At 40.0% G+C, this 22,281-nt stretch overlaps 1 protein-coding gene and 1 long non-coding RNA gene across 2 annotated transcripts in view; one reads left to right on the forward strand and one right to left on the reverse strand.

Moving 5' to 3' along the window:
• Positions 1-22,281, reverse strand: part of kif5ab (kinesin family member 5A, b) — an 80,096-nt gene that overhangs the window by 17,409 nt on the left and 40,406 nt on the right. Inside the window, exons 12-22 of the mRNA XM_086040501.1 lie at positions 21,601-21,791; positions 20,860-20,928; positions 18,791-18,997; positions 14,119-14,265; positions 12,505-12,693; positions 8,665-8,782; positions 6,043-6,104; positions 4,197-4,306; positions 2,552-2,653; positions 571-631; positions 414-485 (exon numbers count right to left, since the gene is read on the reverse strand). Of these exons, the coding sequence (XP_085896627.1) occupies positions 414-485; positions 571-631; positions 2,552-2,653; positions 4,197-4,306; positions 6,043-6,104; positions 8,665-8,782; positions 12,505-12,693; positions 14,119-14,265; positions 18,791-18,997; positions 20,860-20,928; positions 21,601-21,791 (1,328 nt within the window). The remainder of the gene's footprint in view (positions 1-413; positions 486-570; positions 632-2,551; positions 2,654-4,196; positions 4,307-6,042; positions 6,105-8,664; positions 8,783-12,504; positions 12,694-14,118; positions 14,266-18,790; positions 18,998-20,859; positions 20,929-21,600; positions 21,792-22,281) is intronic.
• Positions 12,464-19,733, forward strand: LOC147141841 (uncharacterized). The gene is made up of 3 exons (XR_015088120.1): positions 12,464-14,259; positions 16,556-16,817; positions 18,854-19,733. It is a non-coding gene; the product is annotated as an uncharacterized LOC147141841 (long non-coding RNA).

Below are 22,281 nucleotides of genomic sequence, written 5' to 3' on the forward strand. Positions count from 1 at the left end.
TCCTTCCTACCTTCCCTCCATACATTAATCCTTCCTTCGAAGCATTATCCTTCCTACCTCAATCATTCCCATCACGTTTCCCTGCTCTGTTCCTTTATACTTTCTTTCTCACTTCCATCAAGCCTTCCTTACTTTTATATCATCCTTGTTAATTCCATTCCTTCCTTGCATCCATCCTTCATACCAACCTTCCATCCTTCCACCCTCCTTTCTTCCACCATAGTACAGGAAAGGAAACTTATAAAGGAAAGTGTCTGGCATGTAAATGATTCACTCCACAAGGGTGTTTTGCTTTTTCTTTGGCTTTTTTTGTGCTGGCCATGGAACAGGAAATTGCAGTTACTGTGACAAAGCAAAGCTCCTCAGTACAATATGAGCAATACAATGAACAAGATCTCACTTGTGTGGCTTACCTTTCTAACGCGAGTGGTGAGGTCTTGGACAAAAAACTTGCGCAGGTTGAAGAGGGTGTGCAGCTCACGGGCCTAAAACAGGAGCAGGAGTAAAGCGGAGTATATAGCAGCCTATGGTCAGTCCGTGACACCAGAAGTGATCCGAGTAGCGACTTACCACCGTCTCTTCCAGGCCCTTCAGGTCCTGCTTGGACTGCTCGTGTCTCTCATGGAGAAATCTAAAAGTTGCCAGGAAGATGGAGAATTCACATTCAACTTCCATTCGACTCAGAGTGTGAGCTGCACTTGTCTGAAGCTTTTATTTAAAGAAATGAACAAATCTGTCATGTGATGCAATGTGCTGCAAAGGTCAGCGCAGAGCCTATTTGGCAGCTGAGAAACAGATGGGGAAAAAAATCCCAGACTTCCACAGAAATGCAATATTAAAATAAACGACCGATTGCATCAGTGGTGTCTGGAACATCAGCCATTTCATTAAGCACACAAGACATTTCCAATACCAGGACTGTATCAAACATGCTGTCTACACAAGCCGAATGATAGATGTATGATACTAGTGTAGACTGACAAACAGATGGACGGACTAACAGATGGATAGATGGAAGAATGGACGAAAGATAGAAGGATCATGGATGATAGATAGATAGATGGATGGATGGATGGATGGATGGATGGATGCTATGTAGATAGATAGATAGATAGATAGATAGATAGATAGATAGATAGATAGATAGATAGATAGATAGATAGATAGACACTCGCTTTGAATCAACAAGTCATGACCCACTAACTGCGCCCCTATTTGTCATGGTTGTGAAAGTATGACTCTGTGTTGGCCCTGCAGTAGAGAGGGCAGTTTCAGCAGTGACACATTTGCATAAGAGAGTACCCCACGCCACTCCCAAAAAAGGCAAAACAAAAACAGGCCAATTTAAATGTCAAAAGGAATAGGAGGTTATTAGTGAATTTTGATGAAAGAATGTCCTCAAAACATAGGAACTGTTTTTGGAATGCAAAAAAAAAATGTCTGTTAATGCTTTTTAAAGAGTAATAATAAGTCAATTGATAAGATTTAAGTGAAGCAGTATCTTAAGAATTCCTGAAAGTGAGCCAACACCAGCTATTGAAAACGGTAGAAAGCCATTTATTATGGTTATTAATGTTTTACAACTTTATAAACATCATTATTCAGCCACTCACCAAGGGTATGCTTATTGTAAAATGGTGGTGTTACATTTTATCGTTTAGCTACATGAGGGGGTTGTTTTATAACACTTGAAACTACAGCCACTGTAATAATTGAAATCACTGCGTAGCCTTTAACGAGCCCTTGCATGCACCCCCGTTTTCATGGAGAATCCTCGAAATGCTCATTAAACTTTGACTCCAAGCTCCACCCACATTTGAAGGTGCAGACGAAAAATAAGCCGGTAAGTATTGGACATCTGTCTTGGATATCCGCTTCTGATTGGAGTTCATTTGGACAAATTCCCTCCTAAGAGTTCTTCAAAGTACAAGACCTGGAATTTCGCCCTCAATGGCTGTTTCGAACCAAAATGGCCGACTTCCTGTTCAATTTTGGGCATGGGCCCTTGAGACTTTTTTGTGTGCCTTGTTATATAAGATGTCCACCAAATCACGTGTTGATCGTTAAAATTGATGTTGAGGTGGTATTTTTTTCCCTAACTTTCCTACCTACTGAGTATTGAGGGTCGTGGTCAGAACCCCTAAAATGCAGACATTTTCACCAGGACAGACACACTTGCCAAGTTGGTGAATTGTCAGGCATGCTGAGGCCCCCAAAAAGCACATTCGTTGTTGGGAAGAATATTCAAACACAGCAATTTCAAGAAAGCCTTTTGATTTTGGATCCATGATTCTCATTAGACTATGCAGGTGTTCCTAATGTTCTGGACAGAGAATTTAGAAGAGACTCTAAAGCAACAGTGGGGTACCCAAGCCCCTTTCAGGTTATTAGGTTGCACACCACTACTGGTGAGAAAATGACAGAAAGATGGGAAAAAAAATGAATGGGACCAAGATGGAGGATATGAAAGAAAAGCGGCAGGTGGCCCGCAGGATTTCCCATGCAGGCGAGAGTTTGAACGCTGGCCAAAAAAAAGAAAGCGACATCTTACGTTAGCTCCTCCAGCTGTCTGCTCTTTTGATGCTCTCGACCGCGGAGACGCTCGTAGTCGTTGAGCAGTTGCTCCAGCTCCAGCTCTTGCTTCTGGTTCCAACTGAATGGACGCACACACAAAAGGACACTTCATATCATATATAGGCTTGTCATACTACTTCTTAATTTGTAGTCTGCATTCAGATATGAAAGGGACATACTGTATCTGATTATGTGCCATGATATATGTGTGCAGTTTTATTTACCTGTTATGTTTTAATGTTGTGCTTTGAAAAAGCGTTTTTCAAATCTAATTTTGTGTTTTTCAGTTGAAAAGGATGGTGTGTTTTCAAAGGCTCTTTTGGGAGAAAAAGGAATGAATCAAACGTGCTTGGTTTGAAAGATAGGAAATATTTTGGAGAAATTTCCCCCAAAAATAAAAATTCTTAATTATTTTTAGATGGGTTGTTCTCAGAAATATATGGTCCAGGATGTGAGCCCAAAACTAAACTTAAAACTTAAAACCATTTAAAAATGATACAAAGGTATGCTTTCAATAAAAACCTTCCTGCAGTGTGTAATGAATAAATAAAGATAGTTCACCCAGCCCTTTGCTTGCAGGAGATTGTTGAATGAAACCAAACATAGAGCACTCAAGTACCAAAGTCTTTGAAAAATTAATCATTGTTAAATTTGAACAGGTTCACTACCTTCACACAAAGATATTCAGTTGAAAAACGGTTACAAATTACTAAAAATATCAACAGTCAATACATATTGTCCAGCAGGTTCTTAGTTGATGGAAAATTTTGTTGAAAAAGTTTGATTTTCTAAACCGTGTATGGTGAGTTCATAACGCAAACCTGTTTTGCATCCTGCAACAACCGTGCACATGCGGCTGTTGCAAGACACAAAACAGGATTGTGTCTTGACACGACCGTTACATTTTCAGAATTTCGGGACAGTATTTCGTCACAAGGCAATGTGAGCTGCACGCCTTTCAAATCCTGCTGACTCATGGTCGAATATGTACACCAAAAATTTTGTGTACATCTAGCGTGAAACGATAAATCCATCGATTTTATTATACGGTCACTTGCAATAAAACTGGACACCACGCTGGACACGTAAACTAATCGGTCGTCGCGGAATAAACAAACATGTTTAACATCGTATTTTAAAGTGAAACAATTGAATTTCGGTTTTAGTTTATGAAAAAGTTCCAGCGGAAACAAAAGGTTAAGTATATTGAAAATGCAAATGAAACGACGGTAACGGATTTTTTCTGCCGAAAGTATGGTTTACCCATTTTATTGAATTAAATTAAAGGCTAACTTTGAAAAATGGAATAAAACCTTGAATTAAATAAACGCAAAGGCAATTTTGGACAATTATGATACCAAATTATTACATTTAATGGCTTTTTTTTTTTTAAATGTGATTTGCAAACATGTACATGTGGGTTATTTAACGGCCATGGGAAAATGTGGGTCCAACATTGAGACTAGTTGTGACCCCGAGGGCCAGAAATGAACTCCTGCTGTGACCAACATTAATTATTTAAATGAGCACATAGTTAAAGATGACTTCTCCTTCTACTACCACTTCTGTTACTTCCCTTTATATCACGAGAAGGCAATGAATGTTAGGAATGAGGCACTGACAGAGTTAAGTCGTTGATGATCCTCTGCTGCTCATTGATCTTGTCGCGCAGGTGGCCGAGCTGCTCGTTGTGCGCCGCGCTGTGCGACTCCATCTGCTTCTCCAGAGTTCTCTGAGGGAGGCAGACCCGCCACAAGACAAATTAAGTCCTTTTACCAACTATGTCATTTGGGTTTTGTTTGTTAGAGTATGCAAACAAGTACATGAAGAGTTTTCAAGGGTATCAAATGAACTGACACAGCACAGTAGACACAGGAAATGAAAGTGAAACTCTTAATTAACTTTAGTTTAGTTTTTGGTTTATGAATATGATTATCCATACATGTGTATAATAGGTGCATGACTGTTTATATTTATACTTTTGTTTTTTTTGTTTCTACTTATAGTGTTTACGTACGGAAAAATGCGTTTATGTAAAATAAGCGTTTTTAGTTTACTTTTTATATGGGTTATGCTCAGGTATATGTGTGTATGTATTTATGAATAACCCACCTTAGTATTAATAGAACATGATTTCCAATATTTTATAGTGAACAAGGAGTAGGGCTCGACAAGTTTTTTTACTTCTTCCTACTCCTCTTGAACATATAAACTTTACTGAATTAAGTACTGAAGCAAGTACTGACCCTTCATTTTGATTTTTTGTTTTAGTTTTTTGTTTCCTTCGTGTTTTTCATGTTGTTTTTATGTTCAATAAAATTAATCAATCAAATCAAAATCACAGTACGTAGGGACACAAAAACAAGCAACTTCACTGAACTGTTCAGACAGCACCCAAAATACTTCAATTATTATTATTACTAAAATACCATTTCCATTCTTCAAGTAATTTTAGTTCTGTGATGCACACATATTTTTTTCTCTGTGTTTCCATGGTCAAAAGTTGTAAAGTCTACCAAAATAAATGATACAAACTGTACCAATTTGGAAGAATACAATTCCACTCAGTGATTGGTCTGGGCTCAGGTAACGACCAATCACGGCTGACCTAATTTCGGAAGCTGAGCTGTGATTGGTCGTTACCTGAGCCCCGAGCGGTTGTGATGTCATTTTCAGTTGACAAAAGTGACAAAATGGCCGCCCCCATAGATGGCTAAAAACGGGTGGGTTTTGCTGCTTAATTCATATTCCGCAAATGCAAGAACATATTCTTGAAAAAAATATGTTTGGGTAGACTTCCTCTTTAAGTATTACTTAAGCGTAGTATTTTTAAAATTCTGTAGGTATTGGACACAAAAAAAGAGTTATAGAGCACAAGGAGGGCTTTGTAGCAGGTTAGGCTGATTAAAGGCGGATGACGAATGAACAATTGTGAAAAATGTCTTGGGAAAGCAGAGTAGTCAAAGTACAGTATTTTCCCTCATGCTGTTTGTTAAGAGGGACTTTCCGTTCCTGATTTTCCAAACACTCGGGGCCGACAATTGTAAATGTTAAACCTGTTCAAATGTTTTGGGGAGGAGACTCAGGATTGTCAGTGGATATATTGTTACGTGTGTGGTGTACATTGTTGGTCATCTCAAGCAGCACCGAGTCAACTACTCAATTTTTCCTCATCATGTGTGGGGGGCCTTTACTATTCAACATTTTAAAAATCGGTTAAGATGTAAAAAATGGGCTTGCATTTATCACAACACGGTTTGTGTCTGTTAAACAAAGAGCGAATCAGTTGAGGTGAGCACAGAAGCGACACAAAGAGTACGCATGGAATACAAACAAAGCCAACGGAGTTGTAGTCAAGCGAAGCGCGCACACACATATACAAACACTGGCAGTCTGCAGTTAACTGATAGCGATGTGAAAAAATGGCCGCCGCATGAGGTTACTTTCTCTTGTTGTTGTCATGGTTACCTGTATGTCACGGCATCCCTGGACAGAGCCATTGTCCTCACTGGCCAACCGTGACAAGGTTTCTGTAAGAAACACGCATGCTCGTGCACACACACACACACAGACACACGCACGCACACAATAACATGATTGGATTTTCTGGTTGTTGACATGTCTCCCGGCTTTGAGTATGTATCCCCGCCCCTTCCCACCATGCAGCGTTATCTTCACGTTCCTGGGAGGGATTCTGGGATTTCCTTTCTTCACACACACACACACATCGAAACACACACTAACACAACTCAAAGCTCTCTGTCTAGTGGCTAAAAGAGGTTAAATCAAGCTGACTGACAACCATGTACACCCACAGACACACCTCCTAGTATGTGGAGTCTTCTTTTACCTAACATGCAATCCAAGAAAAATTATGTTCACCCTTGGGGAGGACCTCGATTTCTGAATAAATGATCATGAAGTGTGGTCTGATGAGTTATAATTAGTTAAAATAGACAAACACAGTCTGATGCCCTTCTCCTCCCCCCATTTTCACATCAGTTATCATATTGTGATGGCCACAGAAATACTTTTATTGCACTACTCTTTTAGCACCACAGGTTTTTCAGCGAATACCGGAGGACAGCTTCGAAAGAATCTGAGGAGAATACTTTATACATGCGTCCGCTATTGTGTTGCATTCTGTTATTTGTAGTATTGGATGTTGGCTGGCCGGCTGGTTCAGATAGACACAAACAATGCACAATAAAACTTAAAAAAAAGATTTCTGCAGTATAAACATTTTTTTTTCCTAACAGCCACTTAAGAAACAAAACCTTCCTTTAAGTCTCATATCGACAAAATATGCTAAAATGTAAAAATGAATCTTGCAACTTTTTGGTCGATCCATAATAAAATGTCAGCTAACGCTGCAAAAATGTTCCAACAAGTTGGTCTCAGGCTACTCTGAGTGCAAAAAGATTGTTGGAAGTACTGTACAAACAAGCTATAAAAATCACGGACAAGAAACCATGGAAATCATGGGCTGCCAGGGGACTACAAATGAAAAATAGCCTTTTGGCTAATTCTGGCTTTTTTTAACCATGATTTTTCATGTGTTATGTGAAATTGCACTGTCCCCTTTCAAAAAACGTATCCATCTCAAACATTTCTCAAATGATGACGATTTGAAATTTTATTTGACCTTTGATGATTTTTTTTTCTACTTGACTTCAGTTAGTAGCGGGGTAGATATCATATTGATTTAGCTGCTCGCCTTGAACAAATCCACCAGTCGAGTTTCTGTGAAAGCGGCTCTCAGGAACAAGCGCTCGCATTGCCTCAGGCGCGTCAACCCGTCCAGCTTTTTCTATTCGTTTTCTTGACTTTTGCTGTCTTCTACATTTTATTCTGTCTGCTTTACCACAGCATTTTGACTAATGAGGATGTCACACATTGTGCTGTACGCGTTATACTAAGCGCTGATTTATCCCACCTTAAATCTGCTCTTCTAGATAAAACCCTCCTTCTCCATCGAGTGTTTATTGTTCTTTCGTTTCTTAGCCATCAACCTGAGACGGCAAGAAAGCAAGATGTGTGAACACAGCACGGCTTGTGTAAATGTTTACATACCCTTGCGTTTAATTAGACTTGCATTTCAGGGGCTAATGAGTTGTAGTGCTGTGCTTCAAAAATCACTTTTATACTCGCTGGCATTCTGTATAAGGCACGCTGTTTATCCAGCGCCTTATAAGAGCCGTATTGAAAAAAAATGTGGCTTTAATAAGTGTAATAATGCCCAATGTTTACTCAGTGTAAGCGCACTTTTTATATATTCCTGATATAAGTAGTATATAACTGTACTTATATAGTTCTGTTGAAGACTAGGATTTTCATAGATGTGAATATGTGAATGGTTGTTTGTCTATATGCGCCCTACGATTCACTGGGGGGTGCTAGTGGAAGTTTGTCAAAGTTGTTAGAAGGAAACGCTAACGAAAGCCGGTTGAAATTATAGGCGGACCGGCCTATAGGCAATTACTATTTGGTCCGGACGGACAAAAAGACGGTTAGACGGACGGCGGAAGGGTACCACGGCTGCATGCGGAAGACGATAAACGGGCCGTGAAATTTTAGTAAAATTCCCAGCTCTCGTTAATACTAAAGAGCCGATATGGAAATCACTCAATCAAAATGGAGCAGTATTATATTTATAAAGGCAGATTTGGAGGAAAATGTGCATGTTGCTACATGTCCAATGTCCATGTGTACCTAAATTGGAGTTCAACCAATAGTTTCTCTGTGAAAAATATGCCCCTAAAAATCTAACAAAACTTGGGGGTTTAACAACGATCATTGTCATCAGAGATCCCAAAACAGCTTCAAGATTGACTCTACACAGAGGAGAAAATGGAATATACTGCGACAGACGAATTGATCTGGCTGCTCAGTACAAATATGTACAGTACTGCACAATTTTAAAAAATCAATTCCAGCAATATCTATGCATACGCTTAGTCGACAGTATTTTTCTGCCTCTCCATTCCGTGTCTGTCGGCGTTTTCAAAAGCTGAGGCGTTCTATTCGATGACATAACATTGTAGGGCCAACATTAATCTTTGTCAACCGTAAAAGAACACATTACCGTACCTCGAGCTTGAACCTGGGCTAGCTCCTCCGCCAGGGAGTCGTAGCTTTCCTCCAGCTGCCTCCTTTTGCGTTCCACGTCCTGAGCGTACTCGGTCAGCAAGCGGATCTTGGCCTCGTGCTGGGAAGAAACGGAAAGGAGCAGTTTGAGACACCCCCAAGGGAACGGTTAAAAACCGGGAAAGTGTTTACCTTGTAAGGACGGACAGGAGGATTAAGTGCTGAAAACGGAACGTGATTTTACTGAATATAGTGATAAAAGAGGTCGACACAAAAACCTTACGACTCTGCAACGATGGTTAGAGCTTGAAGTCAACTAATTGCCAGTCATGTCCAGGAAGCAATAGGTGAGGAAGGTGCTGGATCAGTGCAGCAAACTAGTAGTGGTGCTTCAAGCATGTGCACATTTTTTACTAAAAATAAGACTGGTTGCATGGGCACTTTTTTAAAAAATAATATGAGCTCTGAAAAAGTAATCCATAAATTAGACAATTGGTCAAACCTGTAACAGAGAAAAAAACAGAAGGCGCAGACAATGAAAGGAGGACGAGCGGTGGTTGATCAACAACCTCTTTAGTGTGAAAATGAAACGATTAATAACGGTCATTACCACGGCAAAAAAACACATTCATCCTGCAGACAAACTTCATGCTCCTCTTCCCCCTTCCAGTCGCCCCAACTTTCAACGCCTCACAGACAGTCGGAACGCAAGCGAACATCCGCATAACACAACTGCAGTACATTTTTGTAAAGCACCCCCACACACACACTTTATTTTTAACTATACAGTGAAGCACTGTAGCAAGTAATGACCCTGCCATTGCGTTACATCAATTGGTCATCAGAGTTCTATAAGTTGCAACTGCGTGCAAGGCGATGAATGTGATGTAAGTCGTGAGGTGGGCGAGAGCAACCAAGGATTGTGCAGAGTCAACTTATTATTTGGAGGTGGAAGGGATCGACCTGGCCTTGACTATCATCGCATACATGTTGTATAGCAAAAATGTGATGTCGTTCAAACCCCTACTTTACAGGGAGTTCTTGGTTTAAGACATATATTTCAATATTATAAATGATGTCCAATGGACAAATAGAGCAGAAGGCCTTGTCCTTAATAAAGTGGCCAACAAGATCTTCTGATTAAAAGATCAGCAGCGGGGAGCACTAAAAACTCTCAATTGGACCAGTGATGGGAGCTTACAATTTGTCTGCACTTACAGAGAGCACAAAGAACAGGATTAGCCTCTGGTATGCGCTCTCATCTCAAGGCACAACTGTATGGATGTAAAATCAGGCTTATAGTGAACTGAATTAGAATTAACCGTTGTGTAATTATTAAAAAAAAAAGAAAGTTTAAATTAATAAACAAATACCATCAATATGTTTTTTTAAATCGCTGAAAATCAAATAACCAGTTATTAAATAAGGATATGAATTGACAAATGAAAAAAATGATTAAAGTAGAAATCAACCCAAACAATTTTTTTTCAAGAATATGTTCCCAGCAGGCCCACTAGTTGAAACACGGCATTCTGATTAATATTGCATTTGTGGAATATAAGTTAAGCATCAAAATCCACCCGTTTTTAGCCATCTCGGGGGCGGCTATTTTGAAAATGACATCACAATTGCTCAGGGCTCAGGTAACAAGCAATCACAGCTCAGCTTCAGAAAATAGGTCAACTCTTATTCCACAAAAGCAATATTTATCAGAATGCCTTGTTTCAACTAGTGGGCTTGCATAGAACATATTTTTGAAAAAAAAAAAATGTTTGGGTTGACTTCCTTCTTTAAATGTAATTTTTTTCATTAATGAATTTTAAGGAAAAAAATCACATATATAATGTAACAAATATTACAGGCAAGAAAAGAGCCTCTGGCCAAAGGTTTCTCATCCGTGCACTGTACATTTATCTGACCATCTGTGATAAGGAGACCATCCAGCAATATAAAGTGCTTTAATGTGGACTCTTTCCGTTTCAGTGAGCACTCAACTGTTTACCCTTTTGAACAGGAATGAGGAATAAATGCGTCCAATAAATGTGTACTTTACACGACATGAAATACAGTCACCTTGGAGTCCAATACTGAGACAAATGGGGTGTGTACTGCGCAGTACCATAATGGCCAGCCGATTTACTCAACTGCAGAGAGTACAAAACGTCTACTTGAAGGACTCGCTAATCTGAGGTGAAATGTCCAAACGTTAAAGGGGATAATGTGCCTGGCAATAAATGGAAGGGTTGGCAACTTTCAGAGTGGAGGCCACTATTAGTGTAGATTGTAACTTGCAAATGGGCTCCTATTTCTGACTGTGACTAACACAAAGCCTTTCCACTCATGAAGACAGTTGCTCCTGTCACAACGCAAGTATTTGTTATGCCTCCGCTGTCAATCATCGGAAACGTTTCCCGTGCATTAGCCACTTTGCGGAATTATTTTGGCTCTGCATCAGAGGCCGACGCTGCTTGTTACACTCATCCTGATGGAGCACTGACGCTGATGCTTGACACATGGACACACAAGGCTGTTATGTTCCCCCATCGTGCTGAGAGGTGCGTACGCCATAAAATATGGAAACTGATGCATGTGCATGTTTTTTCACTTCCGTGGCGTGGGTTGCCAATGCCCAGGGCGAGCCGAACATTTGCACGCCCCCTCCCCCAACAGTAACCTCAACAGCATTTACACATACAGTATTCTATTGAGCACTAATCTAATTACTAGTTAAACTATAATAAAAGGTTAATGTCAGAAATATATGCCCCAAATGTAAATGAACAGAGCCGGTAAATAGAAAAATCATTTATTATAAAAGGCTGAATTAAGTCTGATACTCCTCATCCCTGTTCAGATTGGTAAAACGTTCACGCTCACTGAAAATGAAAACAATTGACTACAAGTGTGTCAAAGCAAAAAAAAAAAAAAGTGGAATAAATGCTTCAGCAAAGTAGTAATTGGTATTTTTACAGGTTGTGAAGCAGTGACACAGCTTCCTCTAACTTCCGGTCCCTATTTTCAAATTCAAAATCGCCTGTAAGCAATTGTTTTTGAAGGGTAATAAAAGGTTGATAGCTTGTGGTACTAGTGAACCAATATTTCATATACCAATATTTGCATTTTTTTTTTATTAACATTTTTATTCACTGAAAATCCAATCTATTCGTCTTGCTTTGGTGCTCAGGACAAAGCAATAAAAAAAACTGGTGGATTGGTATTGTTGATCGGTTGTAGTCATTGACACTGTTGTGTTTTTTCATTTATATTTGAGGTGTCCGTTCCTTACTGGCCCTTGTACACCGTCAAAAGTGAACATATATTTCTGCTTTTCTCATTATGGAATTACTTCTAGTAGTCCGTGTAGTCTACTTTCTCATTACAACTTACCTGAATTCCCTAACAATTATTATTGTGTATTAATGCCAAAAGATGAGTTTAACAAATGAATACTGTTTGTTTTACAGTGCCAGTGGGCATATTTGTTTGAACATGCTACATCCATTTGCGCTGGCGTGTTATTCAGCTGCCAGCCTCTTCCGACGCGCAGCGCAACACCAGCTGGTGGAAAAAACAACACTGCGTGGACTATACACCAATGACTTGACTCATGCCGCTACTGTGGGCTCCGAGGGGAGCCCTCGTGCATAAGTACCCTCTTAGACTTCTATCGCCGCCACGACCGGTTGCACCGACTGCGCTACCAATTTCTTTCAAAAACCTAATGAAATACACTTGACTAGTATTACCTGCGTTTTTTATGTATGCAGGTTGTTTCGTATCTCTAAAAGTAATGAAAGTGAGAGTAGACCCGTTAATTTTTGCAGTGTGCAGCTCGCATCCCACCTGTGCGACAAGGAGGTGGCAGGAGGACAGATCCCTGCCCGTTTCCTCCATCTTGCGCTGGCACTCGGCCTGAAGGCTGCCCAGGTGGCGGCAGCGCTTCACCATGGACTTCACCTCCGACTTGATCTTGCTCATGTAGAGGCGGGCGAGCGTGAACTCCTCCTCGATGACACCCGTGATCTCCGTGGACTGCGCACACAATCGAAGGTGAGTGTGTGTGAGAAAAAAGTCCGGAGTTTAACCCACAGTCTGAAATACGCCGCAGAGGAAGGATACAAATCCAGTTTCAAATGATAGCGAGTAAATAGAGGAAAAATTGTATGGCCGGTGCTCAGCTTTTAGAGTGAGTTTAATCATTGTTGCCCGAATGCAAAGGCAAGCGCCTCAGTCCAAGCAGCAACACCCATCGCCATTGTCAATCCGTTTTATTGAAACTCAAATCAATTTTAAATCCTACGTAACTTAAGTTGGCAGAGGATTAAAGCTGGTATGTATGACTTTTCCAATTATACGTATCAAAGTTGAGCGATTTTTTTCTACATCTAAGCTAAAGCCACGTTGATTTTGACTGATTTCGATTCATACCAGCAGCAACTGGACCACAGAATTGAACATGAGGGCAATGACGCAAAGTGACTCTTCATCGCCGAATTATTATGTCCAATAATATGCAGACAAAAACTGCGTACCAAAGATTATTTTTATTCATCGTATATGATAACTGGGAAAAGTAAACTGAGAAAAGTGCATTATTTCAGTATGCATACTTTTTTTTTTTGGGGGGGTGGCTTCTTATGTAAAACAGGTGGCTTGGCTCCACAGGTTGGAGAACACTGATCTACCGGTAATCATTACACCCCTAAAAAAAGCTCAAGTTATTAAATAGGTCTTAGATTATGCACATAGCCTAAGATGTGTCATAGTTTCTATTTGGGTTAGAGGAGTGATTATTATTTCCATCTACTTATAAATAATCATACATGACTCAGCTCGGGCATAAAACAACTTATTCATCTCTTCATTTATAGGACATGAACACACAAATGTCATCTTTTTGACTCTAAACACCATAGAGCGCCTTGTGATGTTGGGAGTGCTAGTGAAAGTTTAGTCGGAATTGCCGACGGACGCCCGTTTAAAATTAGAGGCGGACCAGTGTGTCGTATATACTATTTTTTTAACCCCAGAAAAAAAGGTGAATGGCGGACGACGGAAGGGTACCCACACCGCAAACGGATGATGAATAACGGACCCTTAATTTGTAGTAAAATGCCAAGCCCAGTATTACTGTATAGTACAGTAAAGTGTGTACAATGACCCAAATTTTGTTGTTTCCATCCGTACAATTTATGAATTCTATCTGTTCACATATTGTGACTTTGAAGCTTAGTTGCTTACAGTGTAACAGTGGGATGGTGTTCATATGCTGCGAAAGCAAGTACAGTCTGCTAAATAATTAAAAGTGTGCAACTTTGATACAAGTGCTTCATGTGCATGAAGCTGATGAATATTTGAAAAGCACGCCTATAAATATGAAACATTTTTGAGGATTTGAATTGCGTGTATCGTATGTTTTCCTTTCATCCTCCAATGCACACGAGCATCCACTCTCACCAGTCTGATGTCACGGGCGCCCACAATGGCGCCGAACTCGCTCAGGTCCCTCATCAGCCCGTTGAGGACGTCGGCGATGCGCTTCCTCTGGTGGCGGCTTGCCTCCTGGATGTGAGAAAGCTCCGCCTCCAACGCCACCAGGCGAGTCTGCGGGCGAAAAAGGGATACAAAGAAAACTAAAAACAGATATACAGTTCATATTATTACAATACCAATAATAATGTATTTTTGTAAATATATTATTAGTATAATAATATTATTATTGTTAATCATTTAAAAATATATATTTTTAATAAATACATGTCTTTATTGTTTTAGCATCATTATGACCACAAATAAAAAAGTGTTGGTATATAATTGTGATAAAACAAAACAAATACATAATAATCATAGATGTATTACATTAATGAATTATATAGTTACGCTAAATTGTTGCACTTTAATCAATAATAATAATACACAAACATATATAATTAGTGTATCTTTAAATTATATTTATATTTATTTGCCTTCAATTATTTCAGATGTTCTTATTATTAGTAATAATAGCAGGTATATTATTATATATTTATCAATAGTATTTACTGTATATGGGTATTGTAATGCTGATATAATTATTGATATTGTTATCCTCACCTCTAGTATTAGTGGTAATAGATTGTGTTACTTGTTGTTATTGATTATTTATAAGACATTTTTGTGTTCGAGTTGGGAAGCTACAGAATGTGATCAGTTAATCATGTCTTTAGACTTGGTAAAGCAGCGTGTGGCTCATTGCCCGAGGTTATTCTTGTGAGCACTGTTCCAAGTAGCTGTGAACAAACGTATGTTTCTCATCACAGTCACAGTGTTAGTCCCAACATCGCATGCATTTACTCTGCACAATCTTTCCCCTTTCCTTCCTTCCTTTCTTGCTGCGGGGGTAACGCAACAAGAGATTAAAATAAAGAGCGATCACTTCCTGGAAATGCGAACTGCTAAAGTTTACGACCGCCAAATAGAAAATCAATACAACGAGCATGCGAATGATGTGAGCGGTTTGGCTGGCTTGCACTCTACGCAGAGGCATACATACCCCACGCAAACGCGGGCGATTGCCTGTGGCCGCCAGATTTGCAGGGGCCCCTAAATGTCTCATTACATTGGCACCTTGACATCGAGTGCATGAGCACTGGACTCAACTGAACACACTTTACAGCAAACAGCACTTGGGCAAATAGTAATTAAATCTTCAAGAAGAGGCTTCAAGTTGTTTATTGCCTCTTCCAGTTGAAGTTTACTATCAAACCAAATGTAAAACAAAGACAATAACACCTTGTGTATTTATAACACCACATAGCTAGCTTGAAGCTAACGCTAATTTACATCTATGCTTTACCCCTTTCGGCAACTCACTGAACACAAACAGAGCAGCAGCAACATTTAGGCAGACACAATATAATCTTCCGCCTTAAACGACTAATATTATTGCTGTACTTAAGGGCTGGGAAAGGAGTTGAGACATCTCAATGAAGCATTACTATCAATCCCACTGGTGTTCTTGGCAGAACACACTCCATTGCAATATGATAGGCTGTTGCTGCTCCAGGCAGGCCTCTTAGGATATTGTACCATTGAAATGAATAGAATTGTCACTAATCTGTTCCAGACGTCTGCAAAAAGACAGCAAAATGGGTTGTAATGTGTATTTTAATGAGGAGAAATAGCGCTCCATAATATTGTACTTTAAAACATTCAATCAGGATATATTTAAATGGAACTAAATAGAATGAAACAATTTACGCCAAACTGCATCAATTGCATGCTGCTCCTTCTGATTTGCCCGCCTTGACCACGTGGGGGCAGTTTAAGACAGACGGATGGATATCCTGTTCATTGAGGTGTTCTGATGGATCCCATGGGCCCTTTGCAGCAGCCATTCATATTGCAACAGGGCGTGTCCTGCCTTGAAATGCTGTGGGATTCGTAATAAGATCTCCACTCCTCTCCGAGCTCACCAGTACGGTACTTATATTAGTCGTTCTACGCAGAGGAATTCAACAATACGCAACACAACTGACTGTACACAGCCCAACGGCCTTGCTCCAATTACATGTAATTGATGAAATATCTAGGCTGCAGCGCCAATACTCTCGGGACTAAATTACATGGAAATAAACAAATGATTTGACTCAACAAACAACGGCGCACGTGATGAAGGAGCTGGCTGGAAAAAGGTGTTTATCGCCTCACTGTGGCCATTCCAGCTCCTTTTATTGATGGCGTGTCGTTTAATCTGAAAGTGGGCATCAATTACGGCAGGATTAATGGCTTTAAAAGGTTATACTGTCATTTTTTTTCATTCCAAAGCGTTATCATCATCCATCTGCAGCAATGTTAACCAACCCCTTAAAACGCAGCATTATCCAATTCATCTCCGTTGTGATTCTTTTTACAGGTTGCCCCCCTTTATCATTACATGAAGTCAAACCGAGCAGATTGATAATTGACTGAAATTGAGACTGCACTGTATAAAAAAGGGGGAGATTAATGAAAGGTGATGCAAGATTTGGAGGATGATGAATGAGGTGCGCGATCAGGCCGTCAGTGCGGATTGGAGGCGCACCAGAGCGGCAGTGACACTGAGTGATGGCGGGGCTTCCTGCACCAGAAGACGTCCAGTGAGAACAAGATGGAGTCAGTTGAGGTGAAAGCGACAGGTGGAGATACCGATGACGAGCACATTAATATTGTAGAAAACAAAATGTGATCTAAAAAATGATGTGTAGAGAAAGCTGAGTGGGGTAATGCAAAGGCAAAAATCAATTGGGGGAGAAAAAAAAGACCTTAAATTCCTAACTATTGGGAAAGGAATTTTTTCAAATGTGTAAATAATTGGTATTTTTGTCAATTATATTCTCAATATTTATATACAGTATGTGAGTGATATACTTTCTTTAATTCAGTCATACAGGGGGAAAATAAATGTTGTCATTTTGTCTTTTTTTAACTAACATTTGCAAAACAGGCCTTTTCAGTATATAAGTTATATATACTTTAAATAAACTATTAATTCTTTGGATTCCGTACATAGCAATTGTCCTCACTCTGGTCGCCTGTGAACTGGAGTCTATCCCAATTGGCTTTTGGCGAGAGAAGTGGGGTACATCCTGGACAAGCCGCCAGTCCATCACAGTGTTAACAACCCATCCATCCATTTTCTAGAGCGCTTTGTCCTTAATAGAGTTGTTGGTAACTGAGGCCTGCCCTAGTTAACCTTTGATGAGAGAAGTTGGGTCCACTCTTGACTGTCAGTCAGTCACTACTAGCACTAGCCATTCATATATCATAATATATGTCCTCAATTAAAATGTGCTTAACTTCTTCTAATTACTTCAATACCTTTGTTTTAATGGAGTCCCAGCACTACTTAGGTGAAGTAAAATGGTAAAATATCACACACGGCATGTGGAGAAAACGGTAAGAAATCAACTTATCTGTGAGCCTAATGAGTGAGAAAATAAAAAAAGGCCGGTAAGATTGGATCCATTAAGACTGGAACTGTGCGAAGGGTGATGCGGTCGTCAGTGATATGCAGTATGAATGTCACTTTCAATAGATATAAATGTAGTCACCGGGTTAGAAAAGAGATGCGGCCGACTCTTTATCACCCAATGCTGAGGCGAGGACATCCTTTGCAGAATGTATAAAAGGAGCTCCAATAGGTATTCAAAGGATTGGCGTGAATAATAGCACACGCTCAGTCAGGACTGACCAGCTGTGACTCTTTCCCATCCATTAGCGTCTTCAAAACGCAGCAGTGGCTTTCAAACCGAGTCATCCCGTTGTGAGCTTTTCACTTTATTGACGTGCTATTTAAGCTCTGATGGGATGAGGGCGACTATCGCTGCTCATTACTCGGAAATAAAGGCAGAAAAGGCTCCTCTCGTGACGGCTGCATATTGTTCATAATTGCGTTCGGCCGGAGAGATAAGCAATGGAAAAGTCAAATTAACATCTGATCCCGCTGTACTTTTGCAAACAAACTTTTCCAGCAAGATGGATGAGTTTCAGTGGGAGAACATTTTCATCTACGCCTCGCTGCACAGCAGGATGACAGCCAATTTAAGAGTGGACACATTTTTAGAAATAGCTCTTTTTGTGATACGGTGTTTCTACACCACTGCAAAATACAACCGAAACAAAAAACATAATAAGGGTGTGGATTTATTCTTATTTAAAAAACAAAAACATCTTGACTGACGTGATTGGGAAAATTCTGTTTATTCTTCATTGTACTTTTATAATGTTATTTTTACTTTTGTAATCCGTCCTTGAGGGATCCGAAGTCTATCTGCATACATATATACACGAGCACACACGTATACTTTTAAGTGAGAATAGTGTTAGTATAAATCACTTTGTCAAACATTTACCGAGAAAAAAAAAGTTGACTGGGTGCTCAGTGGGATACCACTTTACTCGAGCATGAAGCAACAGCGCCTCTGCAGGATACAACCGAGTAGTGCACTTCCATTTAGTCTCAATTACTTTACCTAAAGACACGATTAACGCCCAATCAATTCCACACAATCATTGATCCTCATGCTCTTGTATTGGCTCACAGAGCTTGCGTAGGTGAACTTTCAATTAATTTCCTCCCTGCGGGGATGAGTGCAAAGTATCCACCCACCATTTTCTTGGCGAGTTCCTCGGCCAGCAGCTTGTTCTGCACGCTCTTCTCTTCCACCTCCAGGCTCTTCTGGTCGTAGTTGACCGCCAGTTCTTCCAGGGCCTGCAGCACCTCCTTCACCTCCGCCTTGGAGCGCTCGTTCTCCGACTGCAGCCGGCCCAGCTCCGACTGCACCCTTTCGCCGTCTCCCCTGGAGGACGCCAGGAACTGGGCGACGCACAATACACAGCGGCGAGACATAACGTTTTAAAAAATATAAAATGCATGCATTTGACTTTTTATGAAAATACAATGTTAGAAAGAGCTCTCAGTGTCAGTTCTTCACCTCTGCAAACACATTTAAGATGAAAGTTGTTCAAAGCTTTTTATTTCGTGCGCTGTTGCTGTGGCAACGTGCTGTTTTCAAAGAAAAATGATGATGTTTTTGAGGGTCTAAACCTGAGTGAAAACTCGTGAAACTGCACATACATCAGGTCTGGCAAAAATATATATACTCTATTTAATAGGGTTATTGTGTGATGATTTTTGTTTATTAATTTTTTTCTCAGTAGCCCCATATGATTTTTTACAAAGCATCCTCAGTTGCACAGGTGACCTCAATCTACAAAAATTGGAAGACCTAGACCAAGACCCACAAAAAAACTGTCTCGGAGCCATACGCTAAACCTAACAGGAAGTCTGCCTTTTTGAACTTACTTTCTTTTTTTTGTTATCCCATTTTTGTCCTTTTAATACTGCAAACAGCGATGAATGGGCTTTCATTCAAACTGAAGTCCAAATAATGTGTCTAGAATGGAGCTGTTGGTTAAAGCTGCACTGCCTTGCGGTCTCGTTGTGTCGCAGATTTTTTAAATCGTACATTGATAATTATAGAGCCTATATGGCAGATTTTTCACCATGTCGCAAATACAAAATGAGAACGCCTGCAAGGAGCTGCTGTCGTTCCCACCTCCCTCACGCCCACTTTGGATTCGAGATCAGGGCGGCTTTTGAGTAGAAGATAAAGATTAGATGTGCAATCTTGGCTTGTCAATTATAAAGACAAAGAAGGAAAAGTGGGAAGTGTAGGCATCCCACACCTATATGTATGGTTTAAACAGAATATTGTGCTGCAGTAGTAAGTAGAATGTGTGTCTCGTGACCATGAGAAAGATGGAGTGAAGGATGAACGTAAAAAAAGCCACTAATAAATGATTTTGCCATCAGGTGCTTTCTCAGTCTTGTTTTTGTTTTATGGTTTGAGGTGTCACAAAAGCAAAATATATTAGCGGCAAAGTCACCGTCCTGATTGCTTTTTTTTTTTTTTTTTTTTTTTTTTCACAAAAAGCTTCTTTTCTCTTTTTGATCATAAAACATTACTAAACAACGGAAAAGTTTTGAAACCAACTTTTTATCTAGTGGTTTTGATTGTGCACATTTTTATAGCATGCTGTTAGGCTCGGCTCTATTGAAACATAGAGTTAAATCCCTTTATTATTCACAAGGCATACTTGCTAGCATTAATGATGCACAATTAGAGGGTTTATCACGTATCTGGCAAACTATGGCGAGGCTTATATGCAAACACTATTGCACAGCCATTTAACAGTCTGCAAACAGACATTTGGTGTTGTTTGCTAGCAGCCCTGAAGAGTCCTTTTGAATGAGTGCATATGCGTGTGTGTTTCTCTTCCCGGGAAGTAGTTTACTGCTTATTTGCGCGTCCAAGTGCATGTAAATTGAAGTTAATGTGGGCGGTTTGTCAGCCCACGCAGGGAGGAGTTGTGATTGTGCTCGCCAAAGCCATTTTAAAGGCAGGACGTGGAGCGCTTGATGTTCTTTTAAACTTTGCTCAAAGGAAATTAAAAAGTGTCGCGTGTCTCCCATTTGAAAGCGTGTTTAAAGGTGAAACTGCAGGATGAACTTAAATTGCACTGTAACCTTTACAGGTGAACTTCATTTCACCTTTTCTAAACCTTTGAATATACATGTCCAACTGGCCAGAGTTTCAGGCCCACTTGAGCAACTTGCTGTTCTCGAACACATGTATCCATACTTTTGTTAGAATTGAATGTTTTTCTACATTTTACCTCTTCTTGCTTCAGCATCTCCTCCTTCAGCTTCTCCACCATCTGACTTTGGTAGTCAATCTCAGCATCCTTCAGTGGAAGAGACACAGAATGCGTCAATATTATTTTACAATTATGTAGAAACTGCTACTCTACTGCTGATTAGAGATATTTGAAACGTAACTAAATAAACACCCATTGAGAAAAACATGAATTGGACACTTTATTAGGTGCACCTGCTTTAACCTAATTAACTAAACAAGTATAATAACGGTCAGTCTCTATTTTTATATCTAATTAATGTCAAATGGGTTTTTTTCACTTTCTCTTTTTCTTTTTTCACTGATGAAAATGATGTAAAATTTTTAAGAGAATATAATATGGCTGTTTATAGATTATATATCCTATCCTATTTACACTTATATAGGATCCTATTAGGGTGGCCAGATGTACATAATGAACTGGCTGTTTGGGTTTGTGTCCTATTTTTTAAATCCCCCTTTGTACTTTACATAAATGTAAAATGTGTTAAATATTACATCTGCACAGGTATGCTAAGTAAAAGTGTTTAAGATTATAAATGTCAAGCTTAATGCTCATTTTATTCGCCTGACTCCATTCACTTCCTCTGGTACATTAGTCAACATGCGTGTGAATTGATTAACATGAATAATACACATGCACTCTTAATATGTGCATACCATGAGAGTCATTACTGTAGCCCACGGTGCATAATCGTATTCCCTGCCATGAATTTGTCACCTTGTCATCCAGCTGCTTGTAGAGCTTCCGGATCTCCTCCTCGTATTTGTGACGCTCCTCCTCGGAGATGTGCACCACGATGGAGGAGGTCAGGGAGCACGGGCTGCATATGTCCAGCACCGGCTCCTCGGAGTCGGGGGGTGGCACCTCCTCGTCCTCCTCCTCGTCCTCTGGGCCTCCTCCAACCTCACCTATAGGGATGATAGAAGAAATGTTTATGAGACTGTGGGGAAATTCTGGTTTTATAGCAGCTAAGTGGATAGTAGTTGCGCACAACAGTAACCACATCAAATAATGATCGTTTTAAAAAGTCCCCAAGTATCAATGTACAGCATTAAGATCAAGGAATAAGCAGCAGTTTATTTGGCAGCTGCACTGTGGAAGTGCTGCATGTATAGAGAGTCAATTGAGGGGGTAAAGGTAAACAGGTGGAGCATTTTTTGAAAGCTTTAGTTTGAAAATATGAAAATATTAAAGTAACGTTTATAATTTAGACAAATAATAGAAACATATTTCAAATGTCTTTGCCATAATTTAAAGTCACATATAAATACCAAGCGGCGGCACGGTGGTCGACTGGTTAGCACGTCCACCTCACAGTTCAGAGGTCGCGGGTTCGATCCCGGCTCCGGCCTCCCTGTGTGGAGTTTGCATGTTCTCCCCGTGCCTGCCTGCGTGGGT

Source organism: Filicampus tigris, chromosome 9, assembly GCF_054856515.1.
Source record: "Filicampus tigris isolate MCC_2025a chromosome 9, RoL_Ftig_1.0, whole genome shotgun sequence".
NCBI lineage: Eukaryota > Metazoa > Chordata > Actinopteri > Syngnathiformes > Syngnathidae > Filicampus > Filicampus tigris.